The sequence below is a fragment of the Drosophila virilis genome, chromosome 3 (genome assembly GCF_030788295.1).
Source record: "Drosophila virilis strain 15010-1051.87 chromosome 3, Dvir_AGI_RSII-ME, whole genome shotgun sequence".
NCBI classification, from domain to species: domain Eukaryota; kingdom Metazoa; phylum Arthropoda; class Insecta; order Diptera; family Drosophilidae; genus Drosophila; species Drosophila virilis.
The window spans coordinates 10,185,680-10,205,209 of NC_091545.1; the positions used below are offsets into that span (position 1 = coordinate 10,185,680).

Genomic DNA, 19,530 nt, shown 5'->3' on the forward strand with positions numbered 1-19,530 from the left:
TGCAAGCAGTCTGGCAACGCGGGCAATTTTTGCTTCTTTCTTTCGTTTGTTTTCGCTCTTCATTTGTTGTGTTCAGTAGCAAAATATTTTGGAGGTTTTCCAATTCAATTCTCAAAACAAACTAGAACTGCATAATGCATATCTTAGATCTTCCGGACACTGTGCTAATGGACATATTGGAGCTGCTCACGTACGACGAGGTAGCCAGAAAACGCGAGGTAAAAATCAAATCAAATGTGTCATCCGGAACCGTATCGAGACGCTTCCATAAACTTCTGTTCGTTTCTAGGTATGCGCTCGCTTCAACTACATCTGCCAACAGGTGCTTAACACGGGCTTCAACAAGGTTGTGCAGGAGCATGCCAAGAATTTCAAGCGCATCAAATCCCTGCTGCCACGTCGTGAATCAGAACGGCGGTAACCAAAATAATCTTAAGAACTGATTGCCGATGTTGATAACAAAAGTCTTTATTTTGCAGAAATCATATGCTGGCACGCCACTCGGATATCCTGACATCGATTGAGACACGCATTTCAATGCTGACAATGACCTACTCCAAGTTTATACACCTGAACATGTGCTGCTTTATACCCGGCCGCGTACTTGACGAAATCAACAGCATATTACGGCTCTTGGGCGGCACAACAAAGTCATTGCGTCCGCACGAAGTGTTGCAGGAGCTGCGCGACATCTCCTCCATGGCCATTGAGCATTTCGATGAAAAGATTGCCATCAACTTTAAGACGGCCATCAAGATGAACGAACCCTCCTCCTCGGCCAGCGCACGCGTCGTTGTCTGCGGCGCCCTTGGCGACATCAGCTTCGACGGCGTCAAGGTCAGCCGCTTAAAGAAAGTTCAAGCTCAGCAGCAGCAGCAGCAACAGACGCACTGCCACAATATGCTCTGTATGGGCCAAAAGAGCGACACATTGCCGCAGCAGGCGCTGCTGCTGGGTAACACACTGCCCGCTGGCAAAAGCACTGCTGGCACCGATGTCAGCCAATGTAATTGCAATCGGGATCGTCTAACCAAGCAGCTGCAGCGCCAATGGCAAACACAGAAAGTGCTTACGTCTCGCGTGCGTCTACTTGAGGGATCACGCAAGGCGCAGGAGCGTCGTTTGCAGGAGGCGCTGGGCAGCATCACAGAACTGGCCACCCAAGTGTCCGAGCTGAAGCGTCAGCTCGAGGATGTACTGGCCAAGGGCAAGTCCAGCGCAAACGTAGCAAGTGGGAAGCGCACAACGACAGTGGCCACCGACTGTTTGCCGCCCAGCAAGAAACCAAAGGCTTAGTGCCTCCTCATGTAGGCTGTAGATTGTACTTAGGGTTGGCCGTAGGTTAAGCATCTGTACTTTCGAATATTCACACTCACACATATATTATAATTAATTACATAAGTATTTCCCATATAAAGCAGCTGCCGCTAAGAATATATATATATATATATATACATATATTTAAAATAAATATATATATATATATATATATAAATATATATGGATAAATAAAGTACATTGTGCATCTTGTAATATTTCGAGTTAAGATTTATTGTTGCACTTGTTATTTAAATATTGTATTACAATTTTACAACTATATAAATACATAGAACATCTAAGTTTAAGTTCTTCACATTTATGACCATTTCCAATTGGAAAATGGACTGACTGCCTTATGGTTGCTTTTTATTGCTATTTTGGTTTGTCAAAATTGCGTGTGTGTGTGTGTTCGAGTGTGTTTATCCGTTTGCTATAGCACTGGTAGATGATATCTATATATATATATTTGTATGTGTATATTTAAAATTACATCAAATTGGAACATCTAAAAATTGTAACGCTTTATCAGCTGCAAGTTTTGACAGGCGTTTAGGAAGTAATTGCTTTTAGTTTAGTTTTGCGTACGGCTCTGGGCCCACATCTATTGCTATTGTAATGCTGTCTAAGACTACGACTCCCGTTCACGTTAGATGTCTATATATGTTGCCTATGGTAAGTGTTAATCATATATTATGCATTAGGTGTCTTGTATAAAAAGGTAGTAGAAATTGCCACTCGTTAGCAGTGTGCTTAAATCTTTGTATTAACTGAGGCGAGCTCTTTCGACTTAATCGTAGTCTAACTAATTGCTAAGTTGATTTTTTTTTCAGTATATATATACATATACATATACAATCAATAACACACAGAATATATATATATGTTCTCAAGTAATAACAAAAGAAAATGGAAAACAAAATTCATTGCAAACGCGTTACTTAAACATATTAGTTGCTTTATATATTTATATATATATATACACACAAATCGTTGCATATATATTTATGTCTGTATAAACTAGTCAAATTGCAAGCATTGCCACGCTGAAAAACCTACAAATCTATATATATATATATATATGTATGTATATACTACAATATTTATAAATACATTTATGCATATGTAGCTGTATGTACAAATATTTTTAAACGCTGCCGCTTAAAATGTTTTGGATCGTTTATCGCCTCCTTAATCTTTATTGCGCTGCTGGTTTAGTAGCGACGCCGACGCTGCTACTTTTTCTTGACGGCCGCCTTGTGCTGGATCTTCTCCTGGAGCTGGCGTATCAGCTGCTGTATGTCGTCCACATTATACGCATAGATTAGTTTGCATTGCTTGGCCTGAATATTACCATTGTTGAGATTTTTTAAAGCATGCTGCAGGCAGTAGACGTTGCCCTCCTCGGTGCGCACCATCGATATATACAAATTTGCGCGGCACAGATCGCATTCGCTCTCGATTGATTTGTGAGGCGGCTGCTGCTGCTTTTTCGCCTTTTGGCCCTTCTCCGCCTGCACCTTTTCCGTGGATGTGACGCCAGCGGCCTGGAAAATACAATGTTTTATTAATCTGGACTGATTTGGCGTGCTCCGCTTGGGAACATACTCTGAGCTGCTCGCGTGCCGCCGATTCCTTCTCGCAGACCTCGTTTAGCATGGGCAGCATCTGTTGTAATGTGTCCGAATTGACGCGCTGATCATAGCCCAAGGCGAAGAGCAGCTGCTCCAAAGAGAACATGGCCGGTTCACAGCTCTCATGAATGTCCTGAAATGGTAAGACAGAGTTCAAATGAACACAAAGCAACTAGCAGAAGGTTAAAGACTCACCCTGAAATCATCCTTTGCCAGATCCAGCCACGACATGGTAGCAAAATAAACGCTCTCCGAGACCACATAGCCCGTGGCCAGGCTGGAGGTATAGGCGCGCGGAAAGACAACAATAAACTCGCCCGGCTTCTGCTCGATGCGGCACAGGGAAACGCCGCGATCGGTCAGCATGTGCGGAGGCACCATCACCGTATCACAGGGCAACCAGATTGTCTTGTTCTGACAGTGCGTCGGTATCAGTGAGGTCAACGCCGAACGGAAATTGGCGCTCTGATCGTCGGGTATGCCATACCATAGCTTGGAGGCGCCCGTATGCAGATACTCGATCCAGGACAAGCCGTGCGGATCACGATACCAACAACAGGCGGAAAAGAGCATGCCCACATGGAGCGTAGGCACCGTAACGCCCATTACAGGTCCCAGAGAGCGCAGCACAGAACCCGCATTGTTGGTAAGTACTTTGAGGTTCCAGGGATGTCGCGCATAATTCGAGCCCTTGCCCTTCGGCCCCGGACTGGGAAAGCCGTAGCCCCAGCCGGAGCTATCAATGGACCCGGAATGCACACACACATGACTGTCGCGCACGGCAACATGACGCCAGAATTCCGCCTCCACCTCGTTGACCGTGGGATCGGTGCTCTTGAACCAGAGGGCCATTGTGTTGCGCGCTATGCGATAGAATTGGCTGAGCGCCATGCTGCGACCCTTAACAATACACTCCATTGAAACGCCATCGATCTCCTCCTCGGACTCCTCATCCTCGTCCGTCGACACATCATCCTCCTCGTTCGAAACGCTCTCGGTGCTATTCACAAAACGATCCGCATTGCGACGTGCGCGTGCCTCACGCTTGGCCCAATCGGCTTCGACCTCGTCAAAGAGCTTCTGTCTTTCCGCCGGGGAGAGAGTATCGTAGGGCAACAAATACTTGCAGTAGATGTCATCCAGTTTGGTCACCCGATCCTGTGCTAGTTTCGGTATGCACATCTCTTCGGCCACGCGCGCCCACTTCTTCTTCTCGATGACCTCTTTGAGGCCGCCGAGCTCCTGCACCGTGTGATACAGACGCGGCAGATCCACCTCCATGCCGCCAATCCATGGTGCATGATTCATCACAATGCTCTGCGTGGCCAAATACTTTTTAATGGCACTCAGCTCCTTGGCACTGGGTCCCCAGCGATGCAGCATCTTATGCACGTACTGGTTGTATGCCGTGAAGCGCATCTCGTCCGAGATGCGGCACTCAGGCTTGAAGCTGGCCGGCGGTATGATCTTGCAGATGCCAAATCTGGCTGCAATGGGCGTGATACGTTCGATGAACTCGATGGGATCGGCAAACTCCTTTTCGGTGGGCTTAAATATGGGCGCCTCGACCATTTGCGTGGGATCATCGTGTCGCGGGAATGCCGTATTATTGGCCATCTTAATGGGCGTATCGTCTTTGTACTTCTTGGCCAGGGCGTTGCTCGCAGCCGCTGCTGCAGCAGCTGTTCGCGACTTCCCTGAGCCCGAGAAGAGCGAAGAGTTGGAATTGACGCGCACCAGGCCACCAGCTGCTGTCGCCGCCGTCGCAGCTGCTGCTGCGGCTGCTGAGGTGCTGGCTTTGTGGCTGTTGCCGGCGGTTGCAGAAGCAGCTGAATCATTTGCCGCATTCAGCAGCGTTTTGACCAGTTCATTGTCCGGCAGCGGCTTTGAGGAGTTGCTGTCCATTTGCGCCTTCGTGACGAGCGTCGCCTGCATGACCACCTTCTGGTTTGGCCCATCGGGTCCCTCGCGTCCCAGCTTGACGGCCACGCCTTGGATGCCACCCTCGCCGCCGCCGCTGGCGCCTTGCAGCAGCGGTATATAGAAGGTGGCGCCCTCTGCGTCCGAATCTCCGCCAGCGCTGGCAGCTGTGGCTGCCGCTGCTGCAGCAGCTGCTGTTGCCTGTTGTTGTTGTTGCTGCTGCTGCTGCTTTTTGCGCGCTGCTGCGGCTGCTGCCTTGGGCTTCTCCAGCTTATCCGTGGGACTGAGCGTCAGTTGAACCGCCGTCGCAGCCGCTGCTGCCGCGGCGCGTTTCTTTGTGGGCGAACGCTCGCTGAGCGCCGGCGGCGGCGCCGCTGTTTCGTTGTCCGCGTTGCGACGCCGATTTGTCGCCTTGCCCGCAACAGTTGCAGCTGCCTCCTCATCCTTGCCAAAAGCATACACCGAAGTCTTTTCGGCCGTTTTCCCCGACTGCTGCTTGTTGTCCGCCTGCGCCTGGGCTTTGCCCTTGTCCCTTGTCTGGCTCTGATAGACGGGCGTGCGTTTGACCGGCGTTGTCGGTCCTGTTGCTGGCGTGTTGTTGCTGCTGCTGCTGTTGGTGGGCGGCGGCGTGGAAAGCTTTGATGCAGCTGCAGCTGCAGCGGCATTTGCCTGCTTCTTGCTGGCCGCCTTCTGTTTGCTCGGCGGCGGAGGCGGTGTGGGCGTTGCGCTGGGCGTTGGAGTCGCCGCCGCGGAGCTGCGTTTGCTGCCCGCAGCAGCTGTTGCTGCCGCCGCCTTGACGCTATTGTTGGCCGCATTCTTGAGCTTCTTCTCGCTGGGCTTCTTCTCGCTAGCAGCTGATTCCAGCTGCGTTTTCTGCGTCAGATTCACGGGCGTTACGCACTTGTCAAAGTCCAGCGTTTCCGGCTCCGTTTCCGTCTCCTTGCGATTGCAGGCAGCTGTTGCGGCTGCTGCTGCCGTGCTGACCAGCACCGGGGTGGCCTTCAGCGATGGACCTTTGGCCGACCAGGCGCTCTCGCTTTTGCCGAGCTCGCCGCGCGTGTTCTTGGAGGAGCTGCTAAAGCTGGTGCTCTCCTTGTCGTCGCGCGTGGGACCTGGCGGCGTTTGCGCCTGCTGCGGACGCAGGCTGTCATCATAGTCATCGTCCAGATCATCCTGGATCTCGTCCGGATTCGAGCTACACTCGATGAGCCACTTTTGTATCTGCTCGTGCGTCATGTTCACCTTGGCCTTGCGCCGCTCCTTGCTGGACAGCTGATCGCCAAAGTAGCCCTCGGTGGGCACCACGGGACCCAGCACCGGTTTGTGTATAGAACCGCATTTGCCCAGCGTGCACTTGGTGTTGTCCGGGCCGGAACTCTGCGCCAAACTAACGCTGGCTATGCCAAAGATCTTGCCCGACTCCTCTTTGCTGGGCATGAGCGTTGCCTGCGCCAAGATGCTGCCAATTTCATCCTTAAGCGGATCTGCATTATTGTTGTTATTGTTATTGTTGTTGTTGTTGCTGCTGTTGTTGTTGTTGCTGCTGCTGTTATTGTTATTGTTGCTGCTGCTGCTGGGCTGAGTTACAGGTGTTGCTGTGGGCGTGGTTGGCGACACCTGCTGCTGCTGTTGTTGCTGCGCGGCGGCAGCAGCTGCTGCTGCTGATGTGGATGCCACAGCCGTCGGTGTTGCAGTCAGACTGAGATTTAGACTTTGACTTTGACTAACTGCCACAGGTTTTGGAGCAGCTGCTACGGGCGTCGCCAGGCTGTTGAGCGTGCCACGCGCCGTTGTCGGCGTCGTAAAGCTGTTGTTGCCCAGCACATTGCTGTTGCCCGCGGCGCTGTTGCTGCTGTTGCAACTGTTGTTGATGTTGATGTTGTTGGCGCGCGGCAAGACGCTGCTGCGCTCGTATTTGGGCGTTAAGAAATTGGGATTTATTTTGGGACACTGATAGGCTTCGATCGGCGGCGGATAGGTGGTGGGCGGCGTTTGATATTTCAGCGGAGACGAACCTGTGCCCGCTGCTGTGGCCAGCGTTGAATTCGCCTGCTGCTGCTGCGGTTGCTGCGGCGTCTTGTTGCCCACAGCTGCCGCAGCAGCCGCTGCAGCGACGGCACTAAACGTGGGCGGCCGGACATAGGGCGTGTGATAGTGCGGCGATGCTTGCGGCAAATAGGACGAGGTCTTGGCAAAGCCCACAGCGCCAACGCCAGCGCCAACTCCAACTCCGGCGCCTGGCAGCGCATACGTGGCGGGCACATTGAGTATCTTCGATGTGGGTACCGGCGACTTCTTTTCCATGGCCTTCAATGTGGCTGCGGCGGACGCATAGCTGGGCGGCGATATTGAGTACGGCATGGGCTTGGTGGTCAGCGGCAGCATGGTCAGCTGCGTGCTGCTCGACAGGCTGTTGTTGGGCGTGGCACTAGGCGTGGCACTGAGCGTGGCACTCAGCTGTGGCTTGACAATTGTTGTCGTCGCAGTTGTTGCTGCTGCTGTCGATGCTGCTGCACTAGCTGCTGCTGTTGTTGTTGGAGTAGTTGTTGTTGTTGCAGCAGCTGCTGCTGCTGTTGTTGTTGTTGCTGCTGCATTTTCCGGTTTGCTGCTGCTGGCTTTGGCTGTTGTTGTTGTTGTTTCTGCTGCAGTTGTTGTTGTTGCTGCGGCTGCGGCAGCTGCAGCTGCTGTGGCCGCTGCTGTTGGCACTTTTATGGCCAGCGGCTCATCATCGGAATCGCTAAAACTCTTTTCCAGCTTGCGCTTCGTTTCGTTTAGCTCCTCGTTGATTAAAAAATCCTCCTCCGCATCGGAGTCGTCTTTTTCTTGTTGCTGCTGCTGCTGCGGCTGTTGTTGTTGTTGTTGTTGTTGGTTTTTTTGCTGTTCGGACTTGGCTTTGGCCAAAGCCAGCGCACCCTTTTTTACCAGCATGCCCTCAATCTGCGGCTTGACGTTTCCCGCTGCTGTCGCCGTTGCTGCTCCTGCTCCTGCTCCAGCTCCCCCTCCTTTTGCCTGCTTGGGCGGTCTTCCGCGTCTGGCTGGCGGCGCTGCCGGCTCAGGCGCTGACTGCGACTGCGGCTCGGCAGATGCAGATGCTACTTCACTTGTTGCTGCTGCTGCTGTTGGTTTGTTCGACTTTTTTGAGGCGGAAGCCTCGCTCGTTTTGCCCGTCGCATTTTTCTTCATCTCCTTTTCCATTTTCTCCATTTGCTTGACATTGGGTATGTCCGGAAAGCTGCTCAGCGAGAGATCATCCTCCTCGTCATCGGCCAGCTGCAGCTTGTGCCCAATGATGCCCATGTAGATGGCCGCCGCCTCCTTCGTTTTGCGGGACGGTCGCTGACTACGCTGCGGACTGGGACTGGCCGATCGCTCGTTGGCTTTTTGGGCTTTGGCCTGCGCCTGGCGACGCACTGGACGCGAATTGTTGTTGGCCTGCTTTTTTTGCGACGGCGGCGTTGACTCTGGCTCCGGTTCCGGCTCTTCGTCGTCATCGTCATCTTCGTCGTCGCCCGGCTGCTCGGCTTTCTTTTTCAGCGCTTTGCCGCGCCTTGCTTTGGGCAGTTCCTCTGCTTTGCTGGCCGCGGCAGACGTCGCTGCCTTCTCTTCTTCCCGTTGCTGCTTTTTTGCCGATCCCCCAGCTGATTTGCGTCCACGTGCGCTTGTTGTGGCTGCTGCTGCTGCTCCTGCTCCCGCAGTCCCGCCCTTTTTGCCACCCTTTTTCAGCTTAATGGCCTTGGCCAGCGGCTGCTCATCGTCGGAGCTGAAGTCGAACACATTGAGACCCTTCTGCTGTTCAGCAGCTGCCGCAGCTGTGGCTGTGCCTCCATTTTCGAGCTGCTGCTTGGCCGCGTCTTTGGCATAAATGCTGGAGTTCGTTTTCTCCTTGCTGATCTCGGGCTGTTGTTTCTTGGACTCTGTCGTTGGGGCTGCTTTCTTCTGCTCCTGCAGTTCCTTCTCCTTCTTCTTGTCCTGCTGCTCCTTGTCCTGCGGCTCCTGCTTGGGCGGCACCTTGACGGGCTCAAAAAAAGCACGTTGTCGTGTCATGCGACCGGAAGATTCGGGTGATGGTATAAATATGGGCGATTCACGTTGCCGCACACGCTTCACCGGCCCCTTTTCCTTATCCTTGCCTGCGCTGTGGTCCGTGGCAGCTGGTGAATGAGATGCAGCTGCCTTTCTGCTCGCCGCTTGGCTGCGTCCGCGCTTGGCATTCGAGTGCGTTGTTTCCGACTTGGAAAGCGTGTCGTCGCCGCCGCCATTGCGTGAGCTGGCATCGTGCGCCGAAAAGAATTCGTCATCGTCTTCCTCCTCCTCCTGCCCCTCATCCTCTTTGCCGTGCTCAGCTGCATCAGCTTTATCCCGTTTTTGATGCTCGTGCTCATCATCCTTTTCCCTGTTGTTGGCGCGATTCGAACGACGTTTCAATGTCTCCGGACGCCTTGCTCCACGTCTATTGCCCTCGGCTATCACCTCGGCGCGTTTGCGCACAGCACCCGCCAGCAGCAGAGGCGCCGCCGGCAGCGGCGTCACCGCCTCAATTTTATCACTAGCCGTTTTTTCATTCGCCGCCAACTGCGGCACCTGCTGCTGCACCTCCTGCTGCTGCAGTTGCTCAACGGCAGCTTTCGCTGTTGCTGTTTTGGCAGGTCTGCCGCGCTTCTTCTTGCTGCTGCTGCTGCTGCTACTGTTGTTCTTTTTCTTGCTGTTGTTGTTGTTGCTGGCGTCGCTGCTCGGCGGGAGCTCGTTTGGTTTGGATTTGCCCTGATTCAAATAGTCCAAGTGGGCTGGAAGCGCAGAGGTGCCGCGAAAGCAGAGAAATGTCAAAAAATCTTGCGGCTTAGGACACTTGTTCGGCAATATCTCAATTGGCGGCTGGTGGCTTTCTGTGGATGTGCTTGGTCCAGACGCTGCCGCTGCAGCTGCAGCTGCTGCGACGCTGGCGGCACTGAATGGGCCCGCAGCGCTGGGCGCGCTCTGGCCCTGCGCGAACTTACGCTGTGCTTGCACCTTCGTTCTGCAATAGATTGGGCGTAAAAACGGGGGGACGGGACACAGAGAAGATAAAAGTGTGAGTGAATTTTGATTGGTAGCAGATGCAACTGGATACAAATTACACGCAAAATCAAAAACAACAAAAACGCATTGAATTACCCCAACACATCACAGACACGCACCCACCCACACACACACACACTTGCAAACACACACATGGACACCTGCTCTACCCTATAGCAAATGCGAATCAGCCCTTTGCGTGTTACAACAACAACGCCACGACGCTTGTGCAACAGTGTTGTCCAGTTTGTTTTTATAGCTAAATCTAGCCTTTTTTAAAGAGACAATTACAGCTGTTTTGGCTTATTTTTTATATTGCATCAAATTGGAGACTTTACCAACACTAGTTGACTTGATACATATTAATTAGTTTTAGCTTTTTCGTAACTCTTTAAGTTGACAACACTGTTGCTTATACAATGGAGCGCACCGCACTTCACGTAAAGCGGGAGAGTTGAGAGGGCGCTGTTGCTGTTAGTGTACTTAACAGTTAAAGTCTGCTGCTGCTGCGTCGTCATCTCTTTATACAATTTACATACATATGTAGGTATTTACGATCAAACAGCAAGATAGGGGGAGGCATGGGCTCACCTTTTAGGCATCTCGGGTGATGACTCCACAGCCACAGTCACCGCCGCCGCCACCGACGATGACGTTGGCGGTGTCTCCGTTTCCTTACGGCGACGCTTGTTGTCTTTTGAGACAACCATTTTGTTGCGAATTTTTCGCGCCTCTTTTTCCCCAATATTTCTCTGACACTGAGAAGTGGGAATGCGCTCGTTAATACACAGTTAATAATAAACTCTTTATTTGGTAGCAATCGCAATTTGTTTTTATCCCCCGTTCTCTGCATTTACATAAACGTACGCAATTGCCAATTTTCCACTGACATTACAAACACTGATTTTGTTGGTGGTGCCTGCACAAAGTTGAAATCATATTTTCGCGTCATATTTTAATTACTTCGCCTAGCCGTACGCATTATAATTGTTACACTAAAATATATATTATTGTCTCACTGTTATTGTTATCGTACACATCATTAGTTTACATTTCACTGGCTGCAGACAAATTTTATTTTTTTACGTTAGATTTTTCATTCTGCTTGCACATAATTTTTTTTCCCCACCGCTTTGCTTTGTGTCCGCCATGACATTAGAGATGAACAAAAACGTCCAAATATCGTTAAATATACGCAATATTGGCAATCGTAATGCAGACATGTATGCAGAGAAAACGCTTGTTAAAATATGAATATGGGATCCAGCAAAATGTCATGTACCTTAGCCGGCTTAAAGCTGCGGTAAGACATGGAAATTGTACGAAAAAATTTTTAGGCAATAATATGTCGAATTGGCGTGCTTGTAGTAATTTGCAAAATTGAACATATGTGTTGCATATCGAAATTATCGTCGACAACAATCGATAGAATGCGTGTCAAAATATACTTAAATATCGTATCGGTCTTAAATATCGCTACAATATGAACATCCCTAACATTAATCGTGTAGCTTGTGAGTTGACAAAAAAATTTTTTAGTGGCAAATTTTGCAAATTAAGCAACCTACAACAAGCTGCACACAATGAGCGAAGGAGCAGGCAATTGGTGTCTCATAGAAAGTGATCCGGGTGTATTTACGGAGCTGATACGTGAATTTGGTAGGTTCAAGTGCCGCGCGCGCTTTTTTTTTTGCAAGAGGACGCGGAAGCTAATGCCGGCATGGAATGGCGCTTAGCGTGGTCCTCATCAATTAAACTGTTTATTTGTTTCCAAAGGATGCGATGGTGCTCAGGTGGAAGAAATCTGGAGCCTGGACAGTGAATCATTCAAGGACCTGGAGCCAATACATGGTCTAATATTTTTGTTCAAGTGGGTGCAAGAGGACGAACCTGTTGGCAAGGTTGTGTTGGACCGCGATCATATATTCTTTGCCAAGCAAGTAATTAACAATGCCTGTGCGACACAAGCCATACTTAGTTTGCTGCTGAACCTGAATCATGAGGACATCAAGCTAGGAGAAACTTTAACTAACTTCAAAGAGTTCTGCCAGTGCTTCGATCCCTACAACAAGGGCCTTACGCTGAGCAATGCCTCGCAGATACGCACCGTGCACAATTCGTTTGCGCGACAAACGCTTTTTGAGCTGGATATGAAAAACCAGAACAAGGATGAGGATGTCTATCATTTTGTTGGCTATATGCCCATTGCTGGTCGTCTGTATGAGCTGGATGGGCTGCGCGAGGGACCCATCGATCTGGGCGAGATCAAGCCGGAGCAGAATTGGATCGACGTAGTCAGGCCGATCATTGAAAAGCGCATGCAGCGATACAGTGATGGCGAAATACATTTTAATTTAATGGCCCTGATCTCGGATAGACAGCGCATCTATGAGCAGCAAATTGACAAGCTGCTCAATCCGGCTGCCAATGCCATGGACACGGCGGAGGATCGTCAGACTGAAATAAATAGCCTGCGCTCATACATACAGTATGAAATCGAGAAGAAGAAACGATATAAGGCATTTACATTTATTTTACATATATTTATTTAACGAGCTTCTATATTAATTGCAATCTGTTGCTTTTGCAGGTGGAAAACGTGCGACGCAAACACAATTATTTGCCTTTTATTGTGGAGCTACTCAAAATGCTGGGCGAGACTGGACAATTGCTGCCCATCTATGAGAAGGCCAAGCAGCGGGCGCTAGAACGCGAGCAAAAGATGAGCAAAAAAGATTCCAACTAGATTCACGTTTACCAACACCTTTCGATAACGGCAATTCAAAATTGCGCGCCAGTTGGAATATAGAAAACATATTCTTATTGCTACGTTTAAGTAAAACAAATCTTTTGGCAAGGAGTCGCGTGTGTGTTAGTTAAGTCGCCCATATAAACTGCCTTGTATTGTATTTTACTTCTTTTGTACCCCCCCAAATGCCTCCAAATTGCTGCAAGTTAATATTCGGGAGAAAGAACTCAATTTTGAATCGATAATAAAAAGTTTCCGTACAGTTAAAAAAAGAACAATGCGAGACTCTTGGCGGTTTAGTATATAATATATTTGTTTATGTTATTTTTATATATATTCATGTATGTATATTGAATTTACAATTGCTATGCTTGGTATTTGATTTTTGCGTTTCCGTTTTTAATCTTTTATGTATCTATATTGTTTGTTGTATATAAGTATTGTATATAGGAATAATTGTTTTGTTAATCTTTTATGTTTGCTCTACTGTTACTTCAGTGTTCTGTTCTGTTCTGCTCTGTTGTGCGTGTGTCGCTTCGTGTTGCTAATTTAATTGTAAACTTTTCTTCGCTCAACTTACAAACTATATGCTATAGTTGATGTGTATATGCATATTAGGGAACTTTCTTGGGAGGTCTTTGATTTATTTTTTGAATTTTGGTGTTGCACTTATAAGCTAGCTTAACTCTATATACTATATATCTATATATATATAGTGACATATCCATAGTCGCACCCACCCTTTAACATAACTTAGCACATAAGCATAAGCACAATTATAAACATTTCTAATATTGTAAACAAAGAGCCTGGTGATAACATCGACATTGGTCAAGATCAAACTGTCCCCCTTTGGTAGACATAAACAATTCACCCTAAATATCACGCCACTGTCAATGTTCCCATCAGAGTACTATCCCACGCATAATTGCTGACGCAGCTCAAACTTCACTCAATTTTGACTCAAACTCTCTCAAAGCGAAGTTTGCTAAGCGACCGCAACAGTTAGATAAATTAGTTCATATTCGGGAAGCAAATCTGAATGTACTCAACAAAAGTAGCCGTTAAGTGAAAATAATAAATTGAAATATATTTTTTTATAGTAACCTAACGTGTAAAACTTAATTGGCGCAGTCGGTAGGATACGTCGGGAAAAATTAAAGATCGCTAAAGGATAATTAATTCCCAGATCTAACGCACAATCGCGACCGAAAGTGTTGTCGGAGTGTAATAAAAATTTTCTCGAATACGTATCCGCACAAGAACCTTCGGGTCACTAGTAGCTTAATAATATTGACCCTTTGGGCAATAAAGCTACTACAGTTAATAACGACTGGCTTTGCATATCGTTTGATCCCTGCAATACGTTATTACTGAGTCTTTTTAAGACACACACACAAAAAAAAAAAAAAACATTTACACAATAATCCATCACAAACTTTAACTTAAAATAAAAGTGCAAAATCAAAGAACAATAAAGTTCAAACCTACAAACTCAAAACTATTCAAAAAAAGTGTATTACACCAAGATGACAATGGAATTATCAGAACAACACCTCAACCAGGCCCTTTCACAACTTAGACAGGTGCCAAGCTTTGACGGATCAACGGATCAACTAAACGCCTTCATTAAAAGGATAGATTACATCCTACACCTGTATCCAACCCGAGATGTTAGACAACATAGCATCTTATACGGAGCCATCGAATTGCAAGTCACAGGAGATGCTCAGAGAATATCACAAAGGACAGCAGCCAACACTTGGCAGGAGCTGAGAAACGCATTGATTGAAGAATACAAAGTGCAGACACCATTTGAAGAACTCCTTCGACGCTTATACAACACGAATTACCAAGGAAACGTCCGTAAGTTCATCGAGGAGCTCGAGAATAAATCTTTTGTTATTTTAAATAAGTTAGCACTAGAAAATATACCTAGCAATACAACCCTTTATACAAATGCTATGAATAACACAATCAAAGATGTTATTACAAAAAAATTACCAGATAGGCTTTTCATGATGTTAGCCAGACACGACATTACGTCGACACAAAAACTAAAGCAAGTAGCTCAAAGAGAGGGATTATATGAAAATAGCGTTACTGAAAAACCTAAAAATAATAATGTTCAGGGAAATCCAAATAACAATCGTAGGAACATGGGAAATTATCAGCAAAATGCTAACCCAACCACCATTTCAAGTGGCTATTCCAACACGAATCAGAGTTATCACGCACAAAATAAACAGCATAATAAGTCCGAAGACAATCAGAAAGCTCACCACGAGTTCCAACAGAAATTAAGTCAAGGTAGATACCAAAATCCCTTAAACTACCAAAATCAGTCCCATTCACGCTTGAATGCACCAAACCCTCCGACTAAACGTCAAAGAGATAGTAACAGTGGGCAGATGAAAATGGATACATCCGAAAATTTTCATCAGCAAGCCTCGGAACAAACAGAAGAAATCCATTCATAAAATTGATTATGAATGACGAAGTTCTAAAATGTGTCATCGACACAGGTTCAACCATTAATCTAATGAAAACTAACCGCTTAAATTTTCCAGTTTACAACGAAACATTAAAGGTTCACACCATAAATGGTGTTATTGAATTAAAACAAAGTATACGATTAGGAGCAAGCAAAATTTGTCCGAGCAAACAAAAATTCTATATTCACGACTTCTCAGAGCATTATGATGTTCTGATTGGGAGAGAATACCTTGAGGCATGTCAAGCAAAAATAGACTATGCACAAGGATCCGTAACCTTAGGAGAATTTAACTTTTGTTTTAGATATAATGACGAAGAGGTCGAAGAGGACATGACCGCACAAGAGTGCCTTGATCCACCCTCAACAGAGGACAGACCATTTAACTTCGCTATAAATAATGAATTAATAGAAAACAATGAGTTTAGGCTAGAGCACCTAAACTCAGAAGAAAAAGAAAAAATAAAAAAAGTTTTACATGAATTTCGTGATATCCAGTACCATGAAGGTGACAATTTGACTTTCACTAGTACAATTAAACACAAAATTCTAACAAAACATGAGGACCCAATTTACAAGCGTCCATACAAATATCCTCAAATATACGATGAGGAAGTAAATAAACAAATAAGCGATATGATAAAACAAAATATCATACGTAAATCCAAATCCCCTTACTGCTCACCAGTAATAATCGTTCCAAAGAAAAACGATGCATCTGGAAAGCAAAAATTCCGGTTAGTCATAGATTACCGCAATCTCAATGAACTAACTATTAATGATAAATACCCTATCCCGATCATGGATGAAATATTAGACAAACTTGGAAAATGTCAATATTTCACAACCATTGATCTAGCCAAAGGCTTTCACCAAATCCAAATGGATCCTGGTTCAATACCCAAGACCGCATTTTCGACTAAACATGGCCATTACGAGTACACTCGCATGCCATTTGGTCTTAAGAATGCACCTGCAACGTTCCAACGTTGTATGAACAATCTCTTAGAAGATTTAATTTTTAAGGATTGTCTGGTCTACTTAGACGACATTATTATTTTTTCCACTTCATTGGAGGAACACATTTTGTCGCTACAAAAGGTATTTAAGAAGCTTAGAGAAGCTAACTTAAAACTACAGTTGGATAAATGCGAGTTTATGAGAAAAGAAACTGAATTTCTCGGTCACATCATCACAACTGAGGGTATAAAACCAAATCCCAACAAGATACAAGCAATTGTCAAATTCCCAATTCCAAAAACCCCAAAAGAAATTAAATCATTTCTAGGATTATGTGGTTTCTATAGGAAATTTATACCAAATTTCGCTAATATAGTAAAACCATTAACACTTAAATTAAAAAAGGGAGCAAAAATCAATATAAAAGACAGAGACTACGAACTAGCGTTTGAAAAGCTAAAAGTACTCATAACATCCGACCCAATTTTAATATACCCTAACTTCGAAAAACCATTTTCATTAACTACAGACGCGAGTAATATGGCAATAGGGGCCGTCCTTTCGCAAGAGCATAAGCCTATATGCTATGCAAGTAGAACTCTCAACGAGCATGAGTTAAATTATTCAACGATTGAAAAAGAATTATTAGCAATCGTTTGGGCCACTAAATACTTTAGGTCCTATCTTTTTGGTCGACAATTTCAAATCCTTAGTGATCACAGACCACTCGTCTGGTTAAATAATATGAAAGAACCTAACATGAAATTACAAAGGTGGAAGATCAAGCTAAATGAGTTTGATTTCCAAATTAAATACGTCCCAGGAAAAGAAAATTATGTGGCAGATGCTCTGTCCAGAATTCAATTAAACGAAAACTTCTTAGGCGAAGATACAATTAGCACAAGAGCAACAATACATAGTGCTCAAGAAGACAACAGTAACCATTTACAAATCACAGAAAGACCACTTAATTATTATAATCGACAAATAGAATTTGAAAAAGGAACCGAGAACGAAACAAAAGTTACGAATTACTTTCACAAAACCAACATAAAAATTACGTACAAAGACATGACTAATACGCATGCCAAAGAATTAATAAAAGAATACTTATGCACAAAGAAAAGTGTGCTATACTTCCACAACGAAGCAGATTTTCCAATTTTTCAAGAAGCCTACTTAGAAATAATAAGTCCGAATAATTCAACAAAGGCAATGAAAACTAGTACAAAATTAATAGACCTTCAAACATATGCAGAATTCAAAGAATTAATATTAAAAAAGCACAAAGAATTATTACATCCAGGAATTGAAAAAACTATCAATTGGTTCAAAGAAACCCACTATTTCCCAGATTATCAAAATTTAATTCAAAATCTAATAAATGAATGTGAGATTTGCAACATCGCAAAAACAGAACACAGAGATACAAAATTAACTTTCGAAATAACTCCGGAAATCGCTAATATCCGAGAAAAATATGTAATGGATTTTTACATAGTAGGAGATAAACAATTTTTATCTTGCATTGATATCTATTCAAAATTTGCATCATTAATAGAAATAAAAAGTAGAGACTGGCTAGAAACCAAACGAGCTATATTACAAGTGTTCAACCAAATGGGTAAACCCATCGAAATAAAGGCAGACAAAGACTCAGCTTTTATGTGCACAGCTTTACAATTATGGCTAAAATCAGAAGCAGTAAATATTAATATAACCACTAGTAAAAATGGTATATCCGACGTAGAACGATTTCATAAGACAGTTAACGAAAAACTAAGAATCATTAACAGCGACTCAGACGTCGAAAATAAACTTACAAAATTTGAAACTATACTCTACACGTACAATCATAAAACAAAGCACAAAACGACTAACAGAACACCAGCGGACATATTCATATATGCAGGTACACCAGAGTATGACACTCAAGCTAATAAAGAAAAACTAATAAATAACCTCAACAAAAAACGAACAAATTATGAAATTGACACTAGATACAAACACTCACCGTTAGTTAAATCAAAGACGACAACCCCGTTCAAGAAAACAGAACTAAGACAAATCGACGACAAACATTTTGAGGAAACTAACAGAGGCAGGAAAATAACACATTACAAAACCAAATTCAAAAAGAAAAAGAAGACTAATCAAAGCAAATATAACAATTACAGGTCAACAACAGACAGCGATCAAAACATACAAGCACCAGCTTAAATTAATTATTATAATATTACTATCAATAACTGTAAACCATATAAATGCACAGAGTATTGAAATTAATCCTATCAAAGCCCATAACGGATATCTCATATTTAAAACAGGAACCATAGACATTCCGACAGATTACGAATTCCACTGTTTAACGGTTAATATAACAAAAACCGAAGAAACTTTTAACAATTTAATTGAACAAAGTAAAGAATAATCAATAACCTTATACAAATCGAATACCTAGTAGAGAAATTAAACAGAGAAATAAACGGCTTAAAAATAGCCAAACGTAGCAAAAGAGGTTTAGTTAACATAGTAGGAACAGCATATAAATACTTATTTGGAACATTAAATCAAGAAGACAAAGCAGAAATTGAACAAAAAATAAGCAACTTAGCAGAAAACAGCGTTCAGGTTAACGAATTAAATTACATAATAGAAGCTATAAACAAAGGAATAGAAATCATGAACGAACTAGATCAAGAGAAACAAAAAGGAAAGAAATTAGATATCCTTATATTTAACTTACAACACTTTACAGAATATATAGAAGACATTGAGATGGGAATGCAGCTCACAAGATTAGGAATTTTTAACCCAAAATTACTAAAACATGACTATTTGTTGCATGTTAATTCTGAGAAATTGTTGAATACAAAAACTTCCACTTGGTTTAAATCAGATACAAACGAAATACTGATAATATCCCATATTCCTCGAGAAATAATAAAAAGCCCGGTATTCGAAATAATTCCATACCCGGATGAAAATAATAATATTTTGACAGAAATAGCTCATGAAAAATATTTTACCCAAGATAAAAAAGTTTATAGCAGAGAAACAAAAAAATTAATTAATAATGAATGTTTAACAGGAATTTTAAACCAAATAACATCAGAATGTAGTTATACTAAAATTTTGCAAAATTTTCAAATCAACTACATAGAACCAAATATAATTTTAACTTGGAATTTACCAAAAACTATATTAAACCATAATTGTATAAATAACGAAATAACAATAGAAGGAAACAATATAATAAAAATCTTTAATTGTTCATTGCAAATTAATGAAATTTCAATTTCAAACAATATGTTAGATTATACTCAAAGCATTTACGTAAGCAATGATGTTATAAAATTAGAACCACTTTCGTTTGTACAAACGAAACAAATTATAAATGC

The 19,530-nt window shown here is 44.4% G+C and overlaps 3 protein-coding genes across 3 annotated transcripts; 2 read left to right on the forward strand and 1 right to left on the reverse strand.

Annotated features, from left to right (window-relative positions):
- The first annotated feature begins 41 nt into the window (after positions 1–41).
- On the forward strand, positions 42–1,619 carry pall (F-box protein pallbearer). Its single transcript, XM_002046956.4, has 3 exons — positions 42–218; positions 290–417; positions 480–1,619. Exons 1-3 carry the CDS (start codon positions 135–137, stop codon positions 1,294–1,296), a joined length of 1,029 nt encoding a protein of 342 aa, XP_002046992.1. The 5' UTR covers positions 42–134; the 3' UTR covers positions 1,297–1,619.
- Positions 1,526–11,256, reverse strand: Jarid2 (Jumonji, AT rich interactive domain 2). Its single transcript, XM_070208424.1, has 4 exons — positions 10,518–11,256; positions 3,147–9,885; positions 2,926–3,084; positions 1,526–2,864 (listed from the first exon to the last, which is right to left on the reverse strand). The coding sequence occupies exons 1-4, from the start codon at positions 10,634–10,636 to the stop codon at positions 2,553–2,555; spliced, it is 7,329 nt and encodes a 2,442-aa protein (XP_070064525.1). The 5' UTR covers positions 10,637–11,256; the 3' UTR covers positions 1,526–2,552.
- A 152-nt stretch (positions 11,257–11,408) lies between these two features.
- Positions 11,409–16,045, forward strand: Uch-L5 (ubiquitin carboxy-terminal hydrolase L5). The gene is made up of 3 exons (XM_002046958.4): positions 11,409–11,585; positions 11,703–12,445; positions 12,517–16,045. The coding sequence occupies exons 1-3, from the start codon at positions 11,510–11,512 to the stop codon at positions 12,670–12,672; spliced, it is 975 nt and encodes a 324-aa protein (XP_002046994.2). The 5' UTR covers positions 11,409–11,509; the 3' UTR covers positions 12,673–16,045.
- Positions 16,046–19,530: the final 3,485 nt, after the last annotated feature.

Coding starts and splice junctions, on each gene's coding strand:
- pall (XM_002046956.4), top strand. CDS start 135: ATGCATATCTTAGATCTTCCGGACACTGTGCTAATGGACATATTGGAG. Junction 219..289: donor AGGTAGCCAGAAAACGCGAG/GTAAAAATCAAA, acceptor GTTCGTTTCTAG/GTATGCGCTCGCTTCAACTA. Junction 418..479: donor CGTCGTGAATCAGAACGGCG/GTAACCAAAATA, acceptor TTTATTTTGCAG/AAATCATATGCTGGCACGCC.
- Jarid2 (XM_070208424.1), bottom strand. CDS start 10,636: ATGGTTGTCTCAAAAGACAACAAGCGTCGCCGTAAGGAAACGGAGACA. Junction 9,886..10,517: donor TCACCCGAGATGCCTAAAAG/GTGAGCCCATGC, acceptor AATCTATTGCAG/AACGAAGGTGCAAGCACAGC. Junction 3,085..3,146: donor TGGCAAAGGATGATTTCAGG/GTGAGTCTTTAA, acceptor TTACCATTTCAG/GACATTCATGAGAGCTGTGA.
- Uch-L5 (XM_002046958.4), top strand. CDS start 11,510: ATGAGCGAAGGAGCAGGCAATTGGTGTCTCATAGAAAGTGATCCGGGT. Junction 11,586..11,702: donor GGAGCTGATACGTGAATTTG/GTAGGTTCAAGT, acceptor TTGTTTCCAAAG/GATGCGATGGTGCTCAGGTG. Junction 12,446..12,516: donor AGAAGAAGAAACGATATAAG/GCATTTACATTT, acceptor TTGCTTTTGCAG/GTGGAAAACGTGCGACGCAA.